General features: G+C 40.3%; 1 protein-coding gene across 2 annotated transcripts in view; it reads right to left on the bottom strand.

Moving 5' to 3' along the window:
- The window catches only part of LOC126334713 (uncharacterized), a 127,583-nt gene that overhangs the window by 40,238 nt on the left and 66,931 nt on the right, over positions 1 to 20,414 (bottom strand). For both annotated transcript variants that reach the window (XM_049997224.1, XM_049997223.1), the window contains one exon: positions 16,923 to 17,095. In XM_049997224.1, coding sequence (XP_049853181.1) covers positions 16,923 to 17,095 — 173 coding nt within the window. The remainder of the gene's footprint in view (positions 1 to 16,922; positions 17,096 to 20,414) is intronic.

A 20,414-nucleotide genomic window follows, 5' to 3' on the forward strand; every position in this document is an offset into this window, starting at 1 on the left:
TCATGTGAATAAAGAGATAGTTGTGTTTCACAGGAACGATGTTTTCTAAACCCATGTTGACTGTGTGTCAATAGACCGTTTCCTTCGAGGTAATTCATAATGTTAGAACCAATATTTGTACTAAAATCCTGCTGCATATCGTCGTTAATGATATGAGCCTGTAAGTTAGTTGATTACTCCTACAACCTTTCTTGAATAGTGGTGTGACCTGTGCAACTTTCCAGTCTTTGAGTACAGATCTTTCGTCGAGCGAACGGTCATATATGATTGTTAAGTATAGAGCTAATGCATCAGCATACTCCTAAAGGAACCTAATTGGTATGTAGGCTGGAACAGAAGACTTGCTTTTATTAAGAGACTTGAGTTGCTTCACTACTCCGAGGATATTTACTTCTACGTTACTCGTGTTGGCAGCTGTTCTCGATTCAAATTCTGGAATATTTACTTAGTCTTCTTTTGTGAAGGCATTTCGGAAGGCTATGTTTAGTAAACCTGCTTTGGCAGCACTGTCTCGATAGCATCTCCATTGTTATCGCGCAGGGAAGGCATTGATTGTTTCTTGCTGCTAACATACTTCACGTACTTCCAGAATCTCTTCGGATTTTCTGCCAGGTTTCGAGACAAAGTTTTGTTGTGGAAACTGTTATAGGCATCTCGCATTGAGCTCCGTGCTAAGTTTTGAGCTTCTGTAAAGCACCGCCGATCCTGGTGATTTTGCATCTGTTAAATTTGGCACGTTTGTTTCGTTGTTTCTGCAACAGTGTTCTAACCTGTTTCTTGCACCAAGGAGGATCAGCTCCATCGTTTGTTAGTTTATTTGGTAAAAACCTCTCAATTGCTGCCGATACTACTTCTTTGCATTTAAGCTACATCTGGTCTACACTTGTATTATTAATTTGGAATGAGTGGAGATTGTCTCACAGGAAGGCATCAAGTGACTTTTTATCAGCTTTTTTGAATAGGTATATTTTTTGCTTATTTTTCAAGGATTACAATATTCAATCTGAGGATTTGAAGATTACAATATTCACTCTCACTATGACAACCCTCTGCTCACTAATCCCTATATCAGTTTTGATGCTGGTTATTAACTCAGGATTATTTGTTGCTAAGAGGTCAAGTGTGTTTTCACAACCATTTACTATTCGCGTGGGCTCACGAACTAACTGCTCGAAATAATTTTCAGAGTATGCATTTAGCATAATTACAGATGATATTTTATGCATACCTCCAGAATTAAACATGTATTCTCGCCAACATATCGAGGGTAAATTGAAGTCACCACCAACTATTATCGTATGAGTCGGGTATATGTTTGAAATCAAACTCAAGTTTTCTTTAAACCTTTCAGCAATTGTTTCATCTGAACTGGGAGGTCGGTAAAGGGATCCAATTATTATTTTATTCCAGCTGCCAACAATGACCTCTGCTTGTACTAACTTACATGAACCGTCTACTTCAATTTCGCGACAAGTTAAACTACTTCTAACAGCAACAAACACACCACCGCCAACCATGTTTAGCCTATCTTTTCGGAACACCCATTAGGTTCTTTGCAAAAATTTCAGCTGAGCTTATATCTGGCTTTAGCCAGCTTTCAGTGCCTATAACGATTTGAGCATCAGTGCTTTCTATTAGCACTTGGAGCTCTGGTACTTTCCTAACACAGCTACGACAATTTACAACTGTTATACCAATGGTTTCTGTATCTGTGTTCTTCCTGTGTTCAGCCTGTACCCTTTGTGACTGAAGCCCATCTTGTGTTTTCCCAAGACCCTCTAACCTAAAATACCACCCAGTCCATGCCACACATCCCCTGCTACCCGTGTAGCCACCTCCTACGTATTGTGGACACCTGACCTATTCACCAGAACCTGAAACCCAACTACCCTTTGGCGCAAGTCAAGGAATCTGCAGCCTACAGTTGCAGAACCGTCTGAGCCTCTGAGTCAGACCCTCCGCTTGGTTCTGTACCAGAGGTCCACAATCGGTCCTGTCGTCTATGCTGCAAATGGTCAGCTCTGCTTTCATCTCGCAAGTAAGACTGGCAGCCTTTACCACTTCTGTTACCTGCTCAAACCCAGAGAGAATCTCTAATGATCCAAAGCGACACACATCACTGGTACCAAAGTGAACAACCACCTGCAGTTGGCTGCACCCTGTGCTCTTCATGACATCCAGGAGGACCCTTTTCACATCTGGAATGAGTCCACCTAGTATGCACATGGAGCGTACATTGGTTTTCTTACTCTCCTTGTCAACAAAGTCCCTAAGGGACCCCATAACGCGCCTAACGTTGGAGCTCCCACCCTCTGTGATTGCCCATATCTTGCAGGCTGAGTAGTTTCCTCTGAAACAGGACAGGCGCCAGCATCCAGCTCAGCGACAGTGTCAGCTGCAGACAGCACCTGGAACCTGTTTTTCAGACAATCTGGGGAGACTTTACGTGCGCCCGCCTGGGAAGTCTTCCACCACCTGCTTCGCCCTGCACTTGACCACAGGTGAGGGGTCAGCCTCAGTGCGAGCAGTAACTGGGTTGGCCACCGGTGAGGACCGATCAGAGGACTAGTGACACGCTGAACGTCTGTTGGATCCCCACAGCCGGCCCACAACAGTGGTGCCCATCCACTGCAGCCTCAAGCTGTGTAACCGAAGCCATCACAGCCTGAAGCTGAGAGCGAAGTGCCGCCAACTCGGCTCACATCCGCACACAACCATCGCAGTCCCTGTCCATACCAGAGACCGTGGAAAGCTAAACTATGCAGATAAACGGACTATCAGCACGTGCTGCGCAACTCTAATGTAGACCCTGACAAAAACGCACGAACTATGTCTAGTAATTCAAGAACCTCCCTACCAAAGCACTCAGGTGAAACTAAATAATTTGCCCCTGATAAGGAACTTGTAATGTATCACAAAATCGGTTTACTTTCTGACGCAAACAAAAAATACGAGAGCTGTGGCAATTAGATTTTAAATTTACATGCAGAAACCCTAGAAACTAAACCATTAAAGCACACAGATGATATAAAATTCGCTCCTGGTTAGAAACTCGTAAATGTCACAAAAGCAGTTTACTTATCTGTTACTGCATCTGTCACGGTCAGCTACTACTGCCTGATTCAAGGTCTCCAGTGCCGTTTAGAAGCTCCAGCCCATCACCTAGCTGCCGCAACCTGGAAAACCAAAGGGTGCGACCTTCCTTGGAGGTCAGGCCGCTGAAGAAAAAAATCCTCCGCCGTTGATCACTACAAAAATGACAGGAAACTATGACAATATGGTAATGGATGGATGACCAGACCAAGCTCTTGTGGACCAAAGGGTGCGACCTTCCTTGGAGGTCAGGCCGCTGAAGAAAAAAATCCTCCGCCGTTGATCACTACAAAAATGACAGGAAACTATGACAATATGGTAATGGATGGATGACCAGACCAAGCTCTTGTGGACTCTGGAGCATGATAATCAGTCATTTTGGAGAAGTACCATCGCCAGTTGCAGAAAACTGTATTCGTTAACAACAAAACGTCTCTGCTGAACATGCTAATGGAAAATATGTAAAACCTACAGGAAAATGTACCATTCTTGTGAGCACACACACTCCTTAGAACTCATCATCTTACAAGAGAGTAGTCGTAACGTCATTCTCGGATGGGACTTTTTGAAAGCTTCTCAGGCAATTATAGATTGTGGTCACTCGAAGATCATGCTAGACAAGATGGGATATTGTGGACAGGTAGATGCGCATCTGAGTGTGTAGAGACTATGTGTGCTGGATGAAGTGATCATTCCTGCAGTCAGCGCTAGAAAGATAACTGTCACATGTCATGCTATGCATCAACTCATGGATCTTGTAGTGGAATATAGGAGAAGCATACCACCGAAGAATAACTTGCTCATCCCAGCCTCTGTTGTCTCGTTTAAGAACAGATTCGGTGAATTGTGGGTAGTTAACTGTCACTGAGAACCGCAGATCCTTCCAAGATTCTTGTGCGTAGAAAACGCTGAGCCATTAATTGAAGATCAACTGAGCATCACAGAAACCTCCCATGCCGAGTCTGTGTGTGAAATTAGTGCCATCACTACGAGACTGTCGCCAGATCTCACTATGGAACAACAGAAGATACTACTTGCCATTCTTCAAGAGTTCTCTGAATGCTTCAATCCATAGATGAAGAGCAAATTATACAAATTGACGGTGAAGACCAGATTAGCACTGGAGACCATCAACCAATAAGGCAGAGAGCATACCGTGTGTCAGCAGCGGAACATCGAATAATTCGCGCTGAGGTAGAGAAAGTTATGAAGAATGACATCATTCAGCATTCACAGAGCCCATGGTCATCACCAGTGGTCCTCGTCACGATGAAGGATGGCAGATGGTGCTTTTGTGTTGATTACATGAAACTTAATAAGATAGCTAAAAAGGACATTTACCCTCTTCCACAAATTGACAATACACTAGATTGGCTGAAGGGGGCTAAGTTTATCTCAACCATGGATATATACTCAGGCTACTGGCAAATCGAAGTAGATGAGGCTGATCGTGAGATAACTGCATTCATCACCCCTGAAGACCTGTATGAGTTTAAAGTAATGCCGTTTGGTTTGTGTAATGCACCAGCAACTTTTGAACAGATGATGGATAAACTGCTATGTCAACTGAAGTGGACAATGTGTCTTTGTTATTTAGATGACATTATAGTTTTCTCAGAGACATTTGATGAACATTTAAAAAGACTGAGGGCCATTCTTCAGTGTCTCCAACAAGGCGGACTGAAACTTAATCCAAGAAATTGTCTCTTTGGAGTACGTCTCTTTGGAGTACAAGAAATCAAAATACTTGGACACCTGGTGTCAAATGAAGGTGTGTGGCCAGACCCAGGAAAGGTGAGATCTAAGAGTTGTTAAAAGCTGATGCTAAATTTATCTGGGATTAGATTAGATTAGATTAGTTTTTCGTTCCATAGATCCGTGTTGAGGAGATCCTCGTGAAAATCCGTCAATGGAGTAGAAGGAGTTGGCCACTAGTAAGTCTTTCAGGCTCCTTTTAAACTGATCTCTATTTGTAACTAAATTTTTTATGTTTGCTGGCAAATTATTGAAGATGAGTGTTCCTGAGTAGTGGACCCCTTTTTGAACTAAAGTAAGTGCTTTTAAGTCCTTGTGCAGATCATTTTTGTTCCTGGTTTTGTATGTATGAACTGAGCTGTTTGTTGGAAAAAGAGATATGTTATTTAGGACAAGTTTCATTAAGGAGTAAATATACTGAGAGGCAATAGTTAGTATACCCAGTTCTTTGAAGAGGTTTCTACAAGACGCCCGTGAGTCTACTCCACAAATAATACATATTACACAGTTTTGGACTCTGAAAGCTTTTGTTTGACTTGAAGAGTTATCCCAAAATATTATACCATATGACATTATGGAATGAAAGTAGGCAAAGTATGCAAGCTTTTTCACTTTTATGTCACCTATGTCTGCTAACACTCGAATTGCAAATACAGATTTGTTAAGGCGTTTCTGCAGTTCTGTGGTGTGCTCCTCCCAACTGAATTTATTATCAAGTTGTAATCCCAGGAATTTAAGACTGCCAACCTCTTCTATCTGCTCTTCTTCGTACTTTATGCATATGCTGGGTGGAAACCTCTTACAGGTTCTGAATTGCATATAGTGAGTCTTTTCGAAGTTTAATGTCAGTGAGTTTGCTTTAAACTATTTATTAATATCCATGAAAATATCATTAACATATCTTTCTAGAACTACACTCGACATGCTATTTATTACAATACTTGTGTCATCTGCAAACAAAACGAAGTCTGCTTCTGGCAGTGTAACTGATGAGCGATCATTAATGTACACAAGAAAAAGCAATGGCCCTAAGATGGATCCTTGTGGGACACCAAATGTAATTTCTTCCCATTCTGATGATGACTGATGACTTAATTCACTAGTCCCTTGCACTGACACCCTTTGTTTCCTGTTAGCGAGGTATGACTTGAACCATTTTGCAGCACTGCCCGTGACACCATAGAATTCTAATTTATTTAAAAGGATGTTGTGGTTTACACAATCGAACGCCTTTGACAAATAACAGAAAATACCTGCTGCTTGTAACTTGTTATGTAATGAATTAAGTACATTTTCACTGTAGGTGTAAATAGCCTTTTCAATATCAGAACCCTTCAGAAATCCAAACTGTGTTCTTGATAATATGTTATATGTGGTCAGATGGTTGAGAAGCTGCCTGTAGATTACTTTTTCTAAAAATTTTGAGAATGCTGGCAAAAGTGAAATCGGTCTGTAGTTTGATGGCATCTCTTTATCCCCTTTCTTGAATAGAGGCTTAACATCTGCATATTTCAGCCCGTCAGGAAATGTCCCAGTTATAATTGACTGGTTACACAAGTAACTTAGAATTGTACTAAACTCACAAGAACATGCCTTACTTAATTTTGTTGATATTTCATCGTAACCACTAGAATGCTTTGTTTTTAAAGATTTTATTATGTAAGTTATTTCTTTTGGTGATGTGAGTGACATATTCATGTACCTGAAGCTACTTGTAAAGGCTAGTTTCAGATATTCAAGGGCATTATTTACTGAGCCTGACAATACCATTCTATCAGTAACGGATATAAAGTACTTGTTAAATAGATTTGCCACACTATGCCCATCGGTTACTAATGTGTCATCTACCCCCTTAGTGCTATTTGCTCCTGTTCCTTTCCGGTTCTACCAGTCTCCTCTTTCACTATATCCCATATTGTTTTTATTTTGTTCCCTGACATTACTATCTTCTTCTCGTAGTGTATTTGTTTAGATGTCTGAATTAATTTTTTTAATATTTTACAGTATTCCTTGTATTTAGTTAAATCATCAGCATTGGAGCTATTCTTGGTCGACAGATACATTTTCCTTTTTGTCTTACAGGATACCTTTATTCCTTGTGTGATCCATGGTTTTATTATAGACTTGTTTAATTTGAGTAACTTTTAGAGGAAAACAGTTTTCAAACATGGTACTGACATTGTTCATGAATGTGTTACATTTTTCATTTATGTCATGAGCACTATAAACATCTTTCAAGTTCATATCTATGAGCAGTTTTCTAAAACACTCAATTTTTGGTTGATTGAATACTCGCCTGTACTCAGACTTAGCAGTCTTGTTAATCTGCTTGGACTTTACATTTAAAACAAGGAGCCGCATGTCATGATCTGATAGTCCATTTATTACAGGTTTTATGATATGATTTTGTTCCTTTGATTTGTCTATAAAAATGTTATCAATGGCTGTCCTTGAGGATTTAGTGATCCTAGTTTGAAAGTTTACAGTGTGAGTTAGATTGAAAGACAACATTACTAACTGCAGTAAATGTTTACTGTGAGATTGAATTAGAAAATCTGTATTAAAGTCACCAGCAATCAAAATTTCTTTGTTTCTTACTGTTAAATAACCCAAAAGAGCTTCTAGATTATTTATGAATAGATTATAATTTCCTGCAGGTGCTCGGTAAATAGTTACTATTATATAGGATCTGTTATGGAACTCTACTTCTGTTGCACATGCTTCTAGATGCTGCTCTAAGATGTCAATTTTCTTGAATTTATGGCAGTTTTTAATAAATGTGGCAACTCCTCCTCCCTCCATATCTACTCTGCAGAAGTAGGAAGCTAGCTTAAATCCTGAAATATCTAACATATCTATACCAGTGGTCACTTGATGTTCAGAGGGGCAGATTATGTCAATTTCGTTAGATGAATTTATTTCATCGATACAAATGAGTAGTTCATCAACTTTATTTCTGAGTCCCGGAATGTTCTGGTGTAATAAAGATAACTAATACTCCATACTAATGGGATTATAACTGCTTTGGTGAAGATGAACTGGCAGTTTCTGATTACTTTCTGTTAAACATTGCTTAAATGGAGGCTGTATGCTAAAATCTGACTCCTGTTCATCTATTTTCTCAAACTGAGTGTGTCTGCCAATCTCTCTTAAAACTCGTTTTCTATCCCCCTTCCCTATCCTAAAAAAGGCATCCCTCTGACACCTGTGACCACTGGTATTTTACCACTTGTGACAGTGTCCCCCCTTAAGTTTTCTGCAGTCAAGCCAGACAGTTTTCCCTTCCCTTTCCTATTGAGATGAAGGCCATGCCTAGTGTAGTCCCTCCTATCAATAGCATCCACAGGAATCAAACCAATATGGGACCCTATATCCGTCCTAAGCAGCCACTCCAACTCCAAGTTCACTCTCCCTACAGAAGAGTTCAAATGAGGCCGATCATGGCGTCTCATCACAGACACAAATCCCATACTCGAATCCTTCGTTGCTGATGCTATCTTCACCAGGTCACTCTCTATGGAATATTCAGAGTCCCTGTCAATGCTGTTTCCCGGACCACCCACTATAACCACGGCATCCTCCTTCGTGAAATCCTTGCATAGAGAACCTATATCCTCTGTTACCTGACCCAGATCTGCATTAGGCTTGAAAAAGTTTGTGACCTGGTACTCTGGACCTAGATTTTCCTGCAGTAGTTGGCCAACACCTCTACCATGGGAACTACCTAACAACAGAACTTTCTTTCTCTTTACAAATTTCCCTACCTTTTTCAAATCCTTGAAAGCTTGTTGTGCCCTTTCTACAGCTTCAGCTACATAAGGCTCATCCGATTCTGACTGAGGCAACAGGTCAAATCTATTTTCAAGATTTATCACAAAGCTGCCTGATGCTCTCCTTTGCCTGTTCCCCCTATTACCTGTTGCCACTTCCCACCTCTGTTCACCCTTCTCCCTCTTTAAGCTGTCCAAATCCTCCCTTGCCTTGTCTAGGTCAGCTTGAAGAGCTGCAATTTTCCCTTCCTGTTCCAGTATTTTCCTATCTCTACTGCAGATTCTACAATACCACTGGTGAGCCTCATTTATGTCCCCATTTCCCACGCCACTACATTCGCCCCAATGAAAGAAACTACAACACTCATCACACCATACCCCGGAACTAACGATCCTATGGCATGTCACACACTTCTCACTCATGGCAAAAACAGAAATTGTATAAACTGATTTAAGTACTGGCTAAAACGTAAACAAAGGACCCTAGAAACTAATCACGCAGATATAAATAAGTTGAAAGAATAATGAATAAAAAACACTGGTGATTACATATAAGTTTAGGTCACTGTTTACTTACAATACGCGCGGGTGAAATTAAGCCTAAAGTCTGTGCTATAGGCGCGAGAAGGAAAATAAACTTCTTACCCCGTTTAATCTTATTTAACAGTTCACCAACACTTCCACTAATGTAACAACACTTATAATACATTTATACCAACTGGAAACGTTTACCTGTAAGTTTAATTCACTGCTTACTAACGATTCGCACGCGTGAAATTAGGCCTAGGATTCGTGCTACAGGCGGGAGAAGAAAAATACGCTTCTTACACCGTTTAATCTTATTTTATACTTCACTAACACTTCCACTAATTTAACAACACTTATATTATATTTATAACACCTGTAGATGTTTAAAAATAGCTTAATAACAACGCTTTTTATAATTATTTAGTGCAGCAAATACTCGAAGAGTCCACGTCGGCGCAGTGTTGCCAACTGTTCCTGGGGTGATGCTCAACAAGATTCTTTCAATGTGCTGCGAAAAGCACTGATGACTGACCCTGTACTTGGTCTGTATGATGAAAGAGCACCTACAGAACTACACACAGATGCCAGTGGGTATGGGATCGATGCTGTTCTGGTGCAAATTTCGCATAGGAAAGAGAAGGTTATAGCCTATGCTTCTAGGACACTTACAACAGCCAATATAAACTGCTCAACTACAGAAAGAGAATGTCTTGCTGTGATCTGGGCCATTTGCAAATTTTGACAGTATCTCTATGGAAGGCCATTCGCAGTTGTTACAGACTCATCATTCACTTTGTTGGTTGACAGGTCTTAAGGATCCAACAGGACGACCTGCCAGGTGGGCACTACGTCTTCAAGGGTATGACATTACCATAGCATACAAAAGTGGAAGAAACACCAAGATTCTGATTGTCTATCAAGAAACCCTGTGGAAGACCATCAAGACTTTGATGAAGATAGTGACTGTCTCGCTGCACTCCAGTATCTCTCTGCTGAGCAGAAGAAGGACGCCAAGATATCTCAAATTATGCTTGCCTTATATTGGTCAGAGGATGTGAAAGGACAATTTAAGGTAGTTAATGGATTACTTTGCAAGAAAAACTTTAATCCGTTTGGAAAGAGGGGGTTACCAGTGATTCTTTAAGACATGCGCTTAGATGTTCTACAGAAATTCCATGACACACCTGAGGCCGAACATTTAGGATTTATTAAGACATACAATACAATCCACAAGAAATTTTTCTGGCCTGGTTTATTTAGGAGAGTCTGTCACTACGTGTCGCACTGTCCAGAGTGCCAGAGGAAAAAGGCAGTTCCTCAGAAACCACCTGGCCGACTCATACCAATTCCACCAGGCGAAACGACTTTCCAGCATGTTGGGATTGAACTCCTTGAACAATTTCCAATGTCTGCTAGTGGCAATAGATGGATTATTGTTTCCATTGATTATCTGACTCGCTATGCCATTACAAAAGACGTGAAAAGAGACGAAGCATCAGAGGTAGCCAAATTCATCGTGGAAAACACTGTATTAAAGCACCGTGCCCCAAGGTGGATAATTACGGATCAAGGGAAAGTTTTTCAATCGAATCTTGTGACAGAGATAAACCGTCGGTGCAACATTACTCATCACATGACAATTGCGTACCATCCGCAAACTAACGGGCTTACTGAACGCCTTAATAAGACCTTGGCCGACATGATATCAAAGTTCGTCAATATTGAGCAGAGCAACTGGGATGAAGTGCTACCTTTCATGCCGTTTGCCTAGAACACCACCAAATAAGACACCATTGGACTTATGCCATTTTTACTGCTGCATGGTAGTGAGGCAACTACAATGATGGACACTGTGTTTCTGTTACATCCTGATGACATGGACAACAACTACATCAGCCAGGCGATAACCAAAGCTGAGGAAGTTCGGTATTTAGCTCGACTCCACACCCTGCAGGTTCAATAATACGATCGCCGAAGGTATGATGCGAGTCACTGCCCTGTTGTCTACAAGCCTGGTCACCTAGTCTGGATCTTCACTCCTGTTTGGAAGGTTGTTCTCTCTGAGAAGCTCCTCAGGCGCTACTTTGGATCTTATAAGGTTGTGAGACAGTTGTTTGATGTTACTTATGAAGTTGAAGATTTCAACCCCGACACAAGATGATGAAAGATCAGAGATACAGTCCACATCCTTCGAATGAAGCCCTACAAGGATCCAGCAACCCAGGGTAAATTCAAAACTACAGCGACTGGCAGCAAGTGGAAAGGTGACGAAGAGCGTAGCAGCAAAAGAAGTACTAAAAAAACCTACGCCAAAGTGAGCATCAGTCATCGGGAGTCGGAGTATGCAGAACTGATGACTCGTTCCCAGACAAGGAGGACGTAACAACAAGACGCTGTTCTCTTAAAGAGGGAGCAATGTCGCCGAAGAAGCTGAGTAGCACCATGGTGTAGTGGTTATGAGACTAAACAGCTGCATGGAGGGTTGTGAGTTCAAAAATCACCTAAACTGTACAATTTTAATTTCTATATTCAGTTTGAGTACATTCTGTAAGTATCCACAGATGTCAAGAATCATTGTACTGGAATGTTAAGTAGCTGTATACATACTGTACGTGTTCTGGCCGGAGGCAGTTCAGTCTGCATGTGCAAGTGCAAGTGCTGAATAAACCTTCGTTAAGTGAAGTTGGTGTTCATCATTCATCTAATTACACCTCCTTCTACATGACAATACTGTTAATTCCATCCTGGATTTTCCATTGATTGATTAGGTTTTCTTTGACTTATCACAACCTTTAACATTGATTTTCAAACAGTTTTCTGGAAAAAATCCATCGTATTATGGCTCAAAGTCAGCCTTGGAACAGAGCAGAAAATACACACAATACACGAAGTTATAGATCTTCTTAATGTAGCATTAGTGCGGTAAGCAACATTTTCATTATTGGCATGTTGTGTCAAGGCTGCCTGTATTATAGGTTCACAGTCTCTGGAGGTAAAGTATGGTGGTAAAGTATGCCAAGTCACTGCCTTAACAATAATGACAATCTGACAATAGTGACTCTAGGAGGAACCTTCCATCTGCTGACTGTGTTGTATTACAACAGCTTTAATGTAATTTCACAGTCGTTTGTACAAACAAACACCACTTTTGAAGATGGCCATCTCTATAATGGGCTTTCATGAACGTCATTACTTCCACATGAACTTCCGTACTAGGTGCATAGTATTAGTTTGGTACGACCTGATGTTGGATGTAAAAACTTCTCCTCAAGATGCTCCATAATTTTATTCTCTTTCTCACCCAGCATGACCCTGAGATGAGTGACCTCCTCATCAGCAACAAGCTGTAGATTTTGTGTCTATTGTTCTCTGTTTACAAAGACTGCCAATTTCAGTGTTTTAAGCAATATTGTTTTACACGTTTTATCAAAAGTCTCACACTGAAACACAAGTATATTTTTAATGTGGTTTCATGAAAGAATTTTGCTTTTGTGTTTTATATACACCACTGGGCATGATCAGAATGAAGAGGCAAACCCACATGCACATTTATGTGAGTGTCAGCACTCAAGGCAGTGCCTTGGTAAATACTATGAAGACCGTGGCCCAGTGTTAACACACATAAAGGCTTGTTTCCTTTTGTTGTGTGTCATGCCAAGCAGTAGAGAAGCTATGGGAGCCAGTAAAATTTTGAGGCAGTACAATGGTAGTACATCAGATGATAATGGGTTTGATGCTTTATATACTATGGAGAGACAAGTAGAGCTCATTGCTGTTATAAAGGAACAAAAACAAATAATTATTTCAGATTTTTTAAATGGGTAAAATTTAAATTGTTTTACTTCCACATTTTGAACAATATAAAGAACAAACAATGGAAACTCCATGTAGGAATATCAACAATGTAGGAAAAGACAGACTGCTACTTACCGTAAATACGACACCTCAAGTTGCAGATAAGCACAATTAAAATCACTTACATAAAGCTTTTGGCCACAGCCCTTGCCAGTAAAAGAGAGACACACAACATTCACACACACAAGCAAGCGCATCTAAGCATACACGACAATATACATGGCCCAAGATGTTGGAGTTGCCATGTGTACATGAGGTGTGTAAGTGTCTTTTAATTGCACCTGTCTGCAACTTGACATATGTTCTTTATGGTAAGTATCAATCTGTCTTTACCTACATTGTTAACAATATAAAGAGAATGAATTCATTTTCACCCGTTGTGTTTCCTACACTTTCCCGCATTTTACACTTTTCTGGGTCAGTCCGCTGAAAAACATAAAAAGGGGTTTTACTGTAGATAATAATACGCTGATCAGCCAGAATATTATGACCACAGACCTACTATTGATACTAACCCATCCAGGCAACAGGACCGTCACCTGGCAAGGAATGACTGCAAGTCAAACACAGACAAGGTGCATGTAACATCAGTGAGCATGCTGTCCATGCGTAGAATAGAGAAGGTGCATGATCTATCTGAGTTTGAGTGGAATGGGCACAAGACCATCTGCAATTGACATTCCCACAGTGGCAGAGTGTTGCATGGTCTAATGAATCCCAGTACCTTCTTCATCATGGCAATGGGGAGGTGCGTCTTCCAGGGAAACAGCTCCTTGACACCTGTACTACAGGAAGGAGAAAAGTTGGTAATGGCTCCATTATGCTCCGGAGAACATTCATGTGGGTGTCAATGAATCCACTGGAGTTTGTGCATGGCACCATGACAGCCAAGGAGTATCATACAGTGGACAGTGGCTGCAGACCGTGTACACCCCTTCATGACAACGATGTTTCCTGGCAGCAGTGGTATTTTTCAACAAGATAATGTGCCATGTCACAAGGCCAGGAATGTGATGGAGTAGTTTGAGGACCACAGTGGTGAGTTTCAATTGATGTGTTGGCCCTCCTTCTTGCCAGATCTGAACCCGATGGAAGACTTCTGGGATTTGTTTGAACATGGCATTGGAACTCATTGCCCCCTCCCTGGAATTTATGGGAACTAAATGACATGTGTGTGCAGATGTGATCCAAACTCCCTCCAGCTGGCCACCAAGGCCTTATTACTCGCATGCCACAATATGTTGCCGCTATTATGTGTGCCAAAGATGAACATACTGGCTATTAAGTAGGTAGTCATAATGTTCTGGCTAATCAGTGTATGTGGATCCGGGTGTCTACAGGTCAAACAATTCCCGCAAATTACAGGAAGGTAGTTAACATGCACACAGCTGGCGCCTGATGTGTGTTCCAGTGGGTACATATCAGGCATATTTTCTGCCCAAGACATTAATGTGAATTCAGTATAATGCCCTTCAAACCATGGTAGCATGATTCTGACCTCGCAACATGGACAGTTATCCTGCTGCAAGATGTCACCACCACAGGGGGAGACTTCAAGCATGAAGAGATACTGGTGGTCTGCAATACTGTTCACATAGTTCGCTTTTGTCATGATGACTTTGATTACTACCACAGATTTCATGGAAGCCAAACTAAATGTACCCCTTCACATACTTATGCCCTCAACCGACCTGCATCTGTGGCGTGATGCATGTTTTGTGCACCCATTCACCTGGATGATGGCATGTAAGGACCCAACCATTGAACTGGTGTAACGAGAAATGTGATTCATTCAACAAGCAACACGTTTCGACTGATCTATGGTGAAAACTCAAGTCATGATGTATCCATTGAAATCATAACTGATTATGTTGTTAGCTCAATACAGGAATATGTAGGGGTCATGTGATGTGGAGCTCCATGTTCAACAATGGTCTTTGAGCAGTGTGCTCTGAAACAATTTTGCGTGCACCAGCAATGCTCTCTATTATCATATCTGCCACAGTTTGCTACCTATGCTGTATTACGCATTGAGGCATCCTCTAACCTCTATGTTTTGGGATGAGACGTGGTCGTCCAACATCATATGGCCTCCTCGTTATTTCACCATCTTTCAATCACTTTCAATAGGTGATCACGACAGTAGTAAGCCTACAAGAGATGAGCTTTGCCATTTCAGAGATTCTCATTTCCAGCTGCAGGGCCATAACAACATGCCCCTTGTTAAAACCACTTATATCAGTGGATTTCCACATTTGCGACCTGTATCTTCACTACATTGACTGCCTATTCAGCTCTCTTCCACTTACATTTCCTTACTGCATCACGAGCCTGCAATGCCACCTCACGTTGGTCAGTGGTCATAATGTTTTGGCTCACCAGTGCTGTGTGTTATTTTTTTATTAATGATGACTGCGTACAACTACAAAGGAATTTTTTTATATTTGTAGTAAATTAATTTATTCGGCTGACTAGCAAGATCTGTAATGTTATGGTGAACTTACTGATGTTAAGTTTGCAATACTGTTTACATCTCTGAACTACAAAACAAAGAGAGTTTTGGCAGTCACTGATGTCTGGGATCAGATGAGGTGTGTCTCCAGTAAACTGTATTTCTGTGATAAAATGTGCATTAATGTAAATTATTTGCAGAATATGTAAGGGAACAACACTGTATATAACTTATTACAGCTCCCAAATACAGAAATTACGAAAAGTCATTACTAACTGCCACTCCATGCACTAGTTTTAATTACTATTATAGTAACAGCCTTCAGAGCCTTAAAGATACATTCAGAGTAGTATATTGCTCCAAGTAGATGTTTCTAGGTTAAAAGTGATACAGAAAACTACAGTACTGTATAAGTAAATAAAATAGAAAGAAACTTCCACATGGGAAAAATATATTAAAAACAAAGATTCCAAGACTTACCAAGCGGGAAAGCGCCGGCAGACAGGCACAATGAACAAAACACACACACAGAATTACTAGCTTTCGCAACCGATGGTTGCTTCTTCAGGAAGGAGAGGGAAAGACGAAATTTCTGACCCAATAAAATTGACACACTACAGTCACTACTTAACACTGCCTGGTCACAACTGACTGGCTAAATGCATCTCCAGTGTTTACAGTCATTACCTCAAGCTGCCACTGTCATTACTGTGTTGTCATCACATATACACCAGAAACAGAAGCAGTCTATGTCTTTTTGGACAGACTGTGAACAGTGAAAGGAAAACCAAGAACTGCTAATGTAAGAATTCAGAGTAGATTCACTAAAAAACCTTACCCACAAATAAACAAATGCACAACTGGCACCATGGCAAGGAAAGTGCAGACCTCAAATGTGGACAACACTAAATGCGCTTATTCCCCTAACTGTATATATGACATATGAATTCCCATACAGGATAGTTGTTATACACGGTCACTCCACTACCAATCCATTATTTTCCCCTTGCAAGCAGTTCTAATGAAATGTGAATTTTATGTGAACAATATGACATGCTATAGTCCAAAAACATATTCACAAACTTGTGAAGACTACAACAAGATAAACGAAAATGATTACAAAATCTCATGGTGGCTTCAAGAAACAATGATGTGGTGCCAGTGACACAATTATAAAAATTAGCATGGAGAGCTGCATCAAATCAATCTTTGCGGAAAAAAATAAAATATATTTTGATAAGTGCATTAAATATTTAGTATCATCATTATTATTTGTAGTTCATAATTATCATGATAAGACCTTTATGTTGCTGGAATTATCAAAAACACCAATATGACATATGTAACAATTTTTGTTATTACAAATAGGTACACAATTGTACCTACATACTGTGTACTCTAACCTATAGCATCTTAAGCAAAAAAATTTCAGATCAAAATTTGCAATCTGTTGAAAATTAGAAAATTACCAATTCCTCAAACACATGTGGCTTCCATCCTCTTGATGAACGATACTGTGCAATTGCACCATATGTTTCAGCGAAACTTAAGATTTCATAGCAACCAATCCATACCTTTGACACGAATACACATTGACCTGCTGTAGAACTGCCTGCAGTAGCAGAAAAGTTAACTGTGACACCTGAAAGAATAAACAAATACATATCAGATAGTCATAGGACTCAGGCGTAAGCTAAATATTCCCTTTTCATTGGTACTGATGTTTGTCATAGGGCTCATTTACGACAGCATCATCAATTCGTGCAAAAGTACATAAAATGTGCACAACAATTTAGTGACATACCAATTAAAATAGCTCTCTTAACTAATGACTGTCTACTCTGTGGCTAGCCTGCAGAAATGACTAATCATAATTTTCAATTAGACTGGAACGTGATACTAAATGAAGTTGTTGCTGTACAAAACTGATAAAATTTTTGTTGAAAGTGACATAGTGTACAGCTGCATTACATGAAAGTCATAGGAACAGGTCACAGCTTTATAAACTTCTGTAGCAGCATCTTATAAACTGGTTTTGAAGGGGACCTGTTAGAAATAAGTTTCATCAGTTGCCAGAGAATGCCAGATAATAGGCGTCACCACACTTGCACAGCTACAATGATGCAGGTAGCCCATATGATCGTACGTGTAAAACATTAAGGGATCTTACATTACGTCATAAAAGAAACAAGACATCAGAGGATACTCCAAGAGCATCGGAATTTCTGAACCATACTAAAATGCATAATTCGGGTTAAAGTGCACATTTGGATGTAAATTTTCTTGGAATACCAGTACTGTATTATCTCGTGTTTGGTTCTTTATTATGGCATAATGCCATACATGCCAGAAGATGAAAACGTGCACTTGAAATGCAGCGAACAGTTGAAAGCAGCCAGTAGTGTAGAATTAAACACTTCTTTTCAAATAAATGGATTGCATCAGTGGAAAAAGGGTAATAAAAGAACAATTTCTTTAGCAAACAGGCAAAAATAACTTCATTGTTCTGCAAGACGACTAATTCTTGACTGTTAGAAAGGTGGAAACAAAATAAAATCTGAAACTAATAACTTATTTTAACCTTCCATAATAATGGGAATGTATTTTAATTCCCTTTATAGCTCCCGGCCACAAAAATTCTTTTTGTTTTCATTTGACGTGAGAGCAATAAATGAAGAGGAAACAGCAAAATCACTAAACGTAATCATGGGTCACGTAGAGACTACCCTCCTCCCCACTACAACTCAAGAGTCCTCTGTCACGGATCTACTACATTTCCAAACCGGGCCATACTTGATAGTGGCACCCCTCCTCCCCCCTTCCTCCAGCGTTTGAAGTAGGACACTAAAAATAAAATCGACTTTTCAAAAAATGTTCGTTTTGTAGCGCATATCTTTCTGCAGAGTCTGATACATAAAACATGTGTCCTCGGGGAAAAGTAAGACGTTATATGGTCTTTAGTGTGCCAAAGTGCAGTGTCATGCCACTTCACACAGCACTCTTCTATCGCATGTCACTGAATTTCGCTCTGTCAAATTCAAACGTGTAAATTCTGTAATGGATGCCGTCATACTATATTCAGGATAGTGTAAATTAAAATGTCCTGTGGTGCCTACCCTGCTCCCAGTCAGCCGGTTTGACATTCTGACCCTTTTAAAAAAGGAACCCCTCGCAATTAATGCCAGATGGGATTATTTGTAACCAGGAGAACAAGAACGCTTCAGAAAATTTGCATTCTTTATTGCCTATTAGCTAATAACTTGCTGTTTTCTGTGACATAAAATTAAATATGGAATACATAAAACCAATAAAGACAAGAGACAAGTAAGACACCGTACACATTTCTCCAGTCCTTAAGCCCTAGCTTTTTTTTCTCTCTTATAATGCTACAGCTTTACATGGTGTGCTTTCCTTTCTGCAAAATAATCTATTACCACATCGAAGTTCGTCAAATCTTTTGCCACACGAAAAAACGAAATGTCATTGTCTAATACTGAACAATCTGTTAATACAAATAGTATCCAAGACTGATGTTGTTTCTGGACCTGATTACGTGTATTTTGTCACTGTCTGCTAGATAAAACAAAATAGGCCTGTCTAATATTGCAGCGGTTGTAATACACCTGAAATAAACAAGACTGTTTTGGAGCAAATGGTCATTTTTACAACACGACAGAATATAATTCATGCAGAACCACTATCAAATGCCTATTAGGCCTACTACAAGTCAAAAAGCTTTATGTTAGGAAATAGTTTCACATTTCATTCATATGCTCCAGCTTCTCATCTTCTCCTTCCTCGTTCTAACAAATAATCTTGTCATCAGTAATTCTGTAACTATTTCTGCCTGTGTCAAAATTTATTCTCCGGTTGACTTCACTAACCCAGCTACAATCACCAGTTTAGTTACCTCGCGTTTATTCTCCGGTTAGGCGTTATTATGTGTCGCACAACACATTTTCCACGCTACTCCGAGAACAGAACTTAAGGTCTGCTCGCTGGGGACTGTACAACTGGCCCTTACTAGTGTAGCGGTCTGGCCAAAAACTTTCTATCAAAATTTGATTTTCTTGGATACACCGAGAAGATAACAAGTAATCTTTCTTAGTTATTATTCTTGTTAGTTGTTTATTTCCACTCTGGTCGACCTCAACTATGGCTTTCACTATTAAGTTTAACAACGCTGATCATTTGCAAACCCAGTCAACCACTCAAACAAACATTGGCATTCACCTGTTCAGCTTTATTCTGCTCAGCTCGTATGGTCCCGTCCCCTTTTGTCTGCAGGGAACTTTACTTCTAGATGAGACGTGGATTCCCCTGGCATACACATCACGTACACTATGCACGCATTCAAAAATCAGCTTATGATTCATTCAGAAATTAACTCAAAATGTGTTCACAAATGTTCAAAAACCAACTGGAAGTCATATGGATAATCGATAGACCAACGTGCGCTGGATGCTAGTCGCTTTGCGAAACAAGATTTTTCCTCAAGAATTGAATTTAGTGCCCCCCCACCCTGAAATTGCCACCCGGGGCAGTCACCCCAGTTTGCCCTTTTCTCTTCTGCGCCCTAGATCTGGGCCTGTTGCTCGCTTGAGTGAATCTCGCAGCTTGGGCATGCCAGTAAAATTTTTCCATGTAGCATCTGGCTGGTTGATGCTACTGCTTATACAGCTAACAACCACACTTCCGTAGCCAGAAGCAGGAGAAGGTACTACTCATACATGACACACTGCGCATGCGCATGAGCCCGCTCGCAACTGCTCGAAGGAATCTAAAGCCTAGTTCACACGACAACACTAGGCTGCATGCAACTGCGTTGCCGGCCACTGTGCATGCGCACCATGTGTTTGCACAACTCGTTGGTTATACTAAACACTTTCAGCATGTTCCAACTTTGGTGACACTAGTTTCATGAGTTTTGAGGTTATGTGTTTTCGTAGAGTGTAGATAAA

This window comes from Schistocerca gregaria, chromosome 2 (genome assembly GCF_023897955.1).
Source record: "Schistocerca gregaria isolate iqSchGreg1 chromosome 2, iqSchGreg1.2, whole genome shotgun sequence".
NCBI classification, from domain to species: Eukaryota; Metazoa; Arthropoda; class Insecta; order Orthoptera; family Acrididae; genus Schistocerca; species Schistocerca gregaria.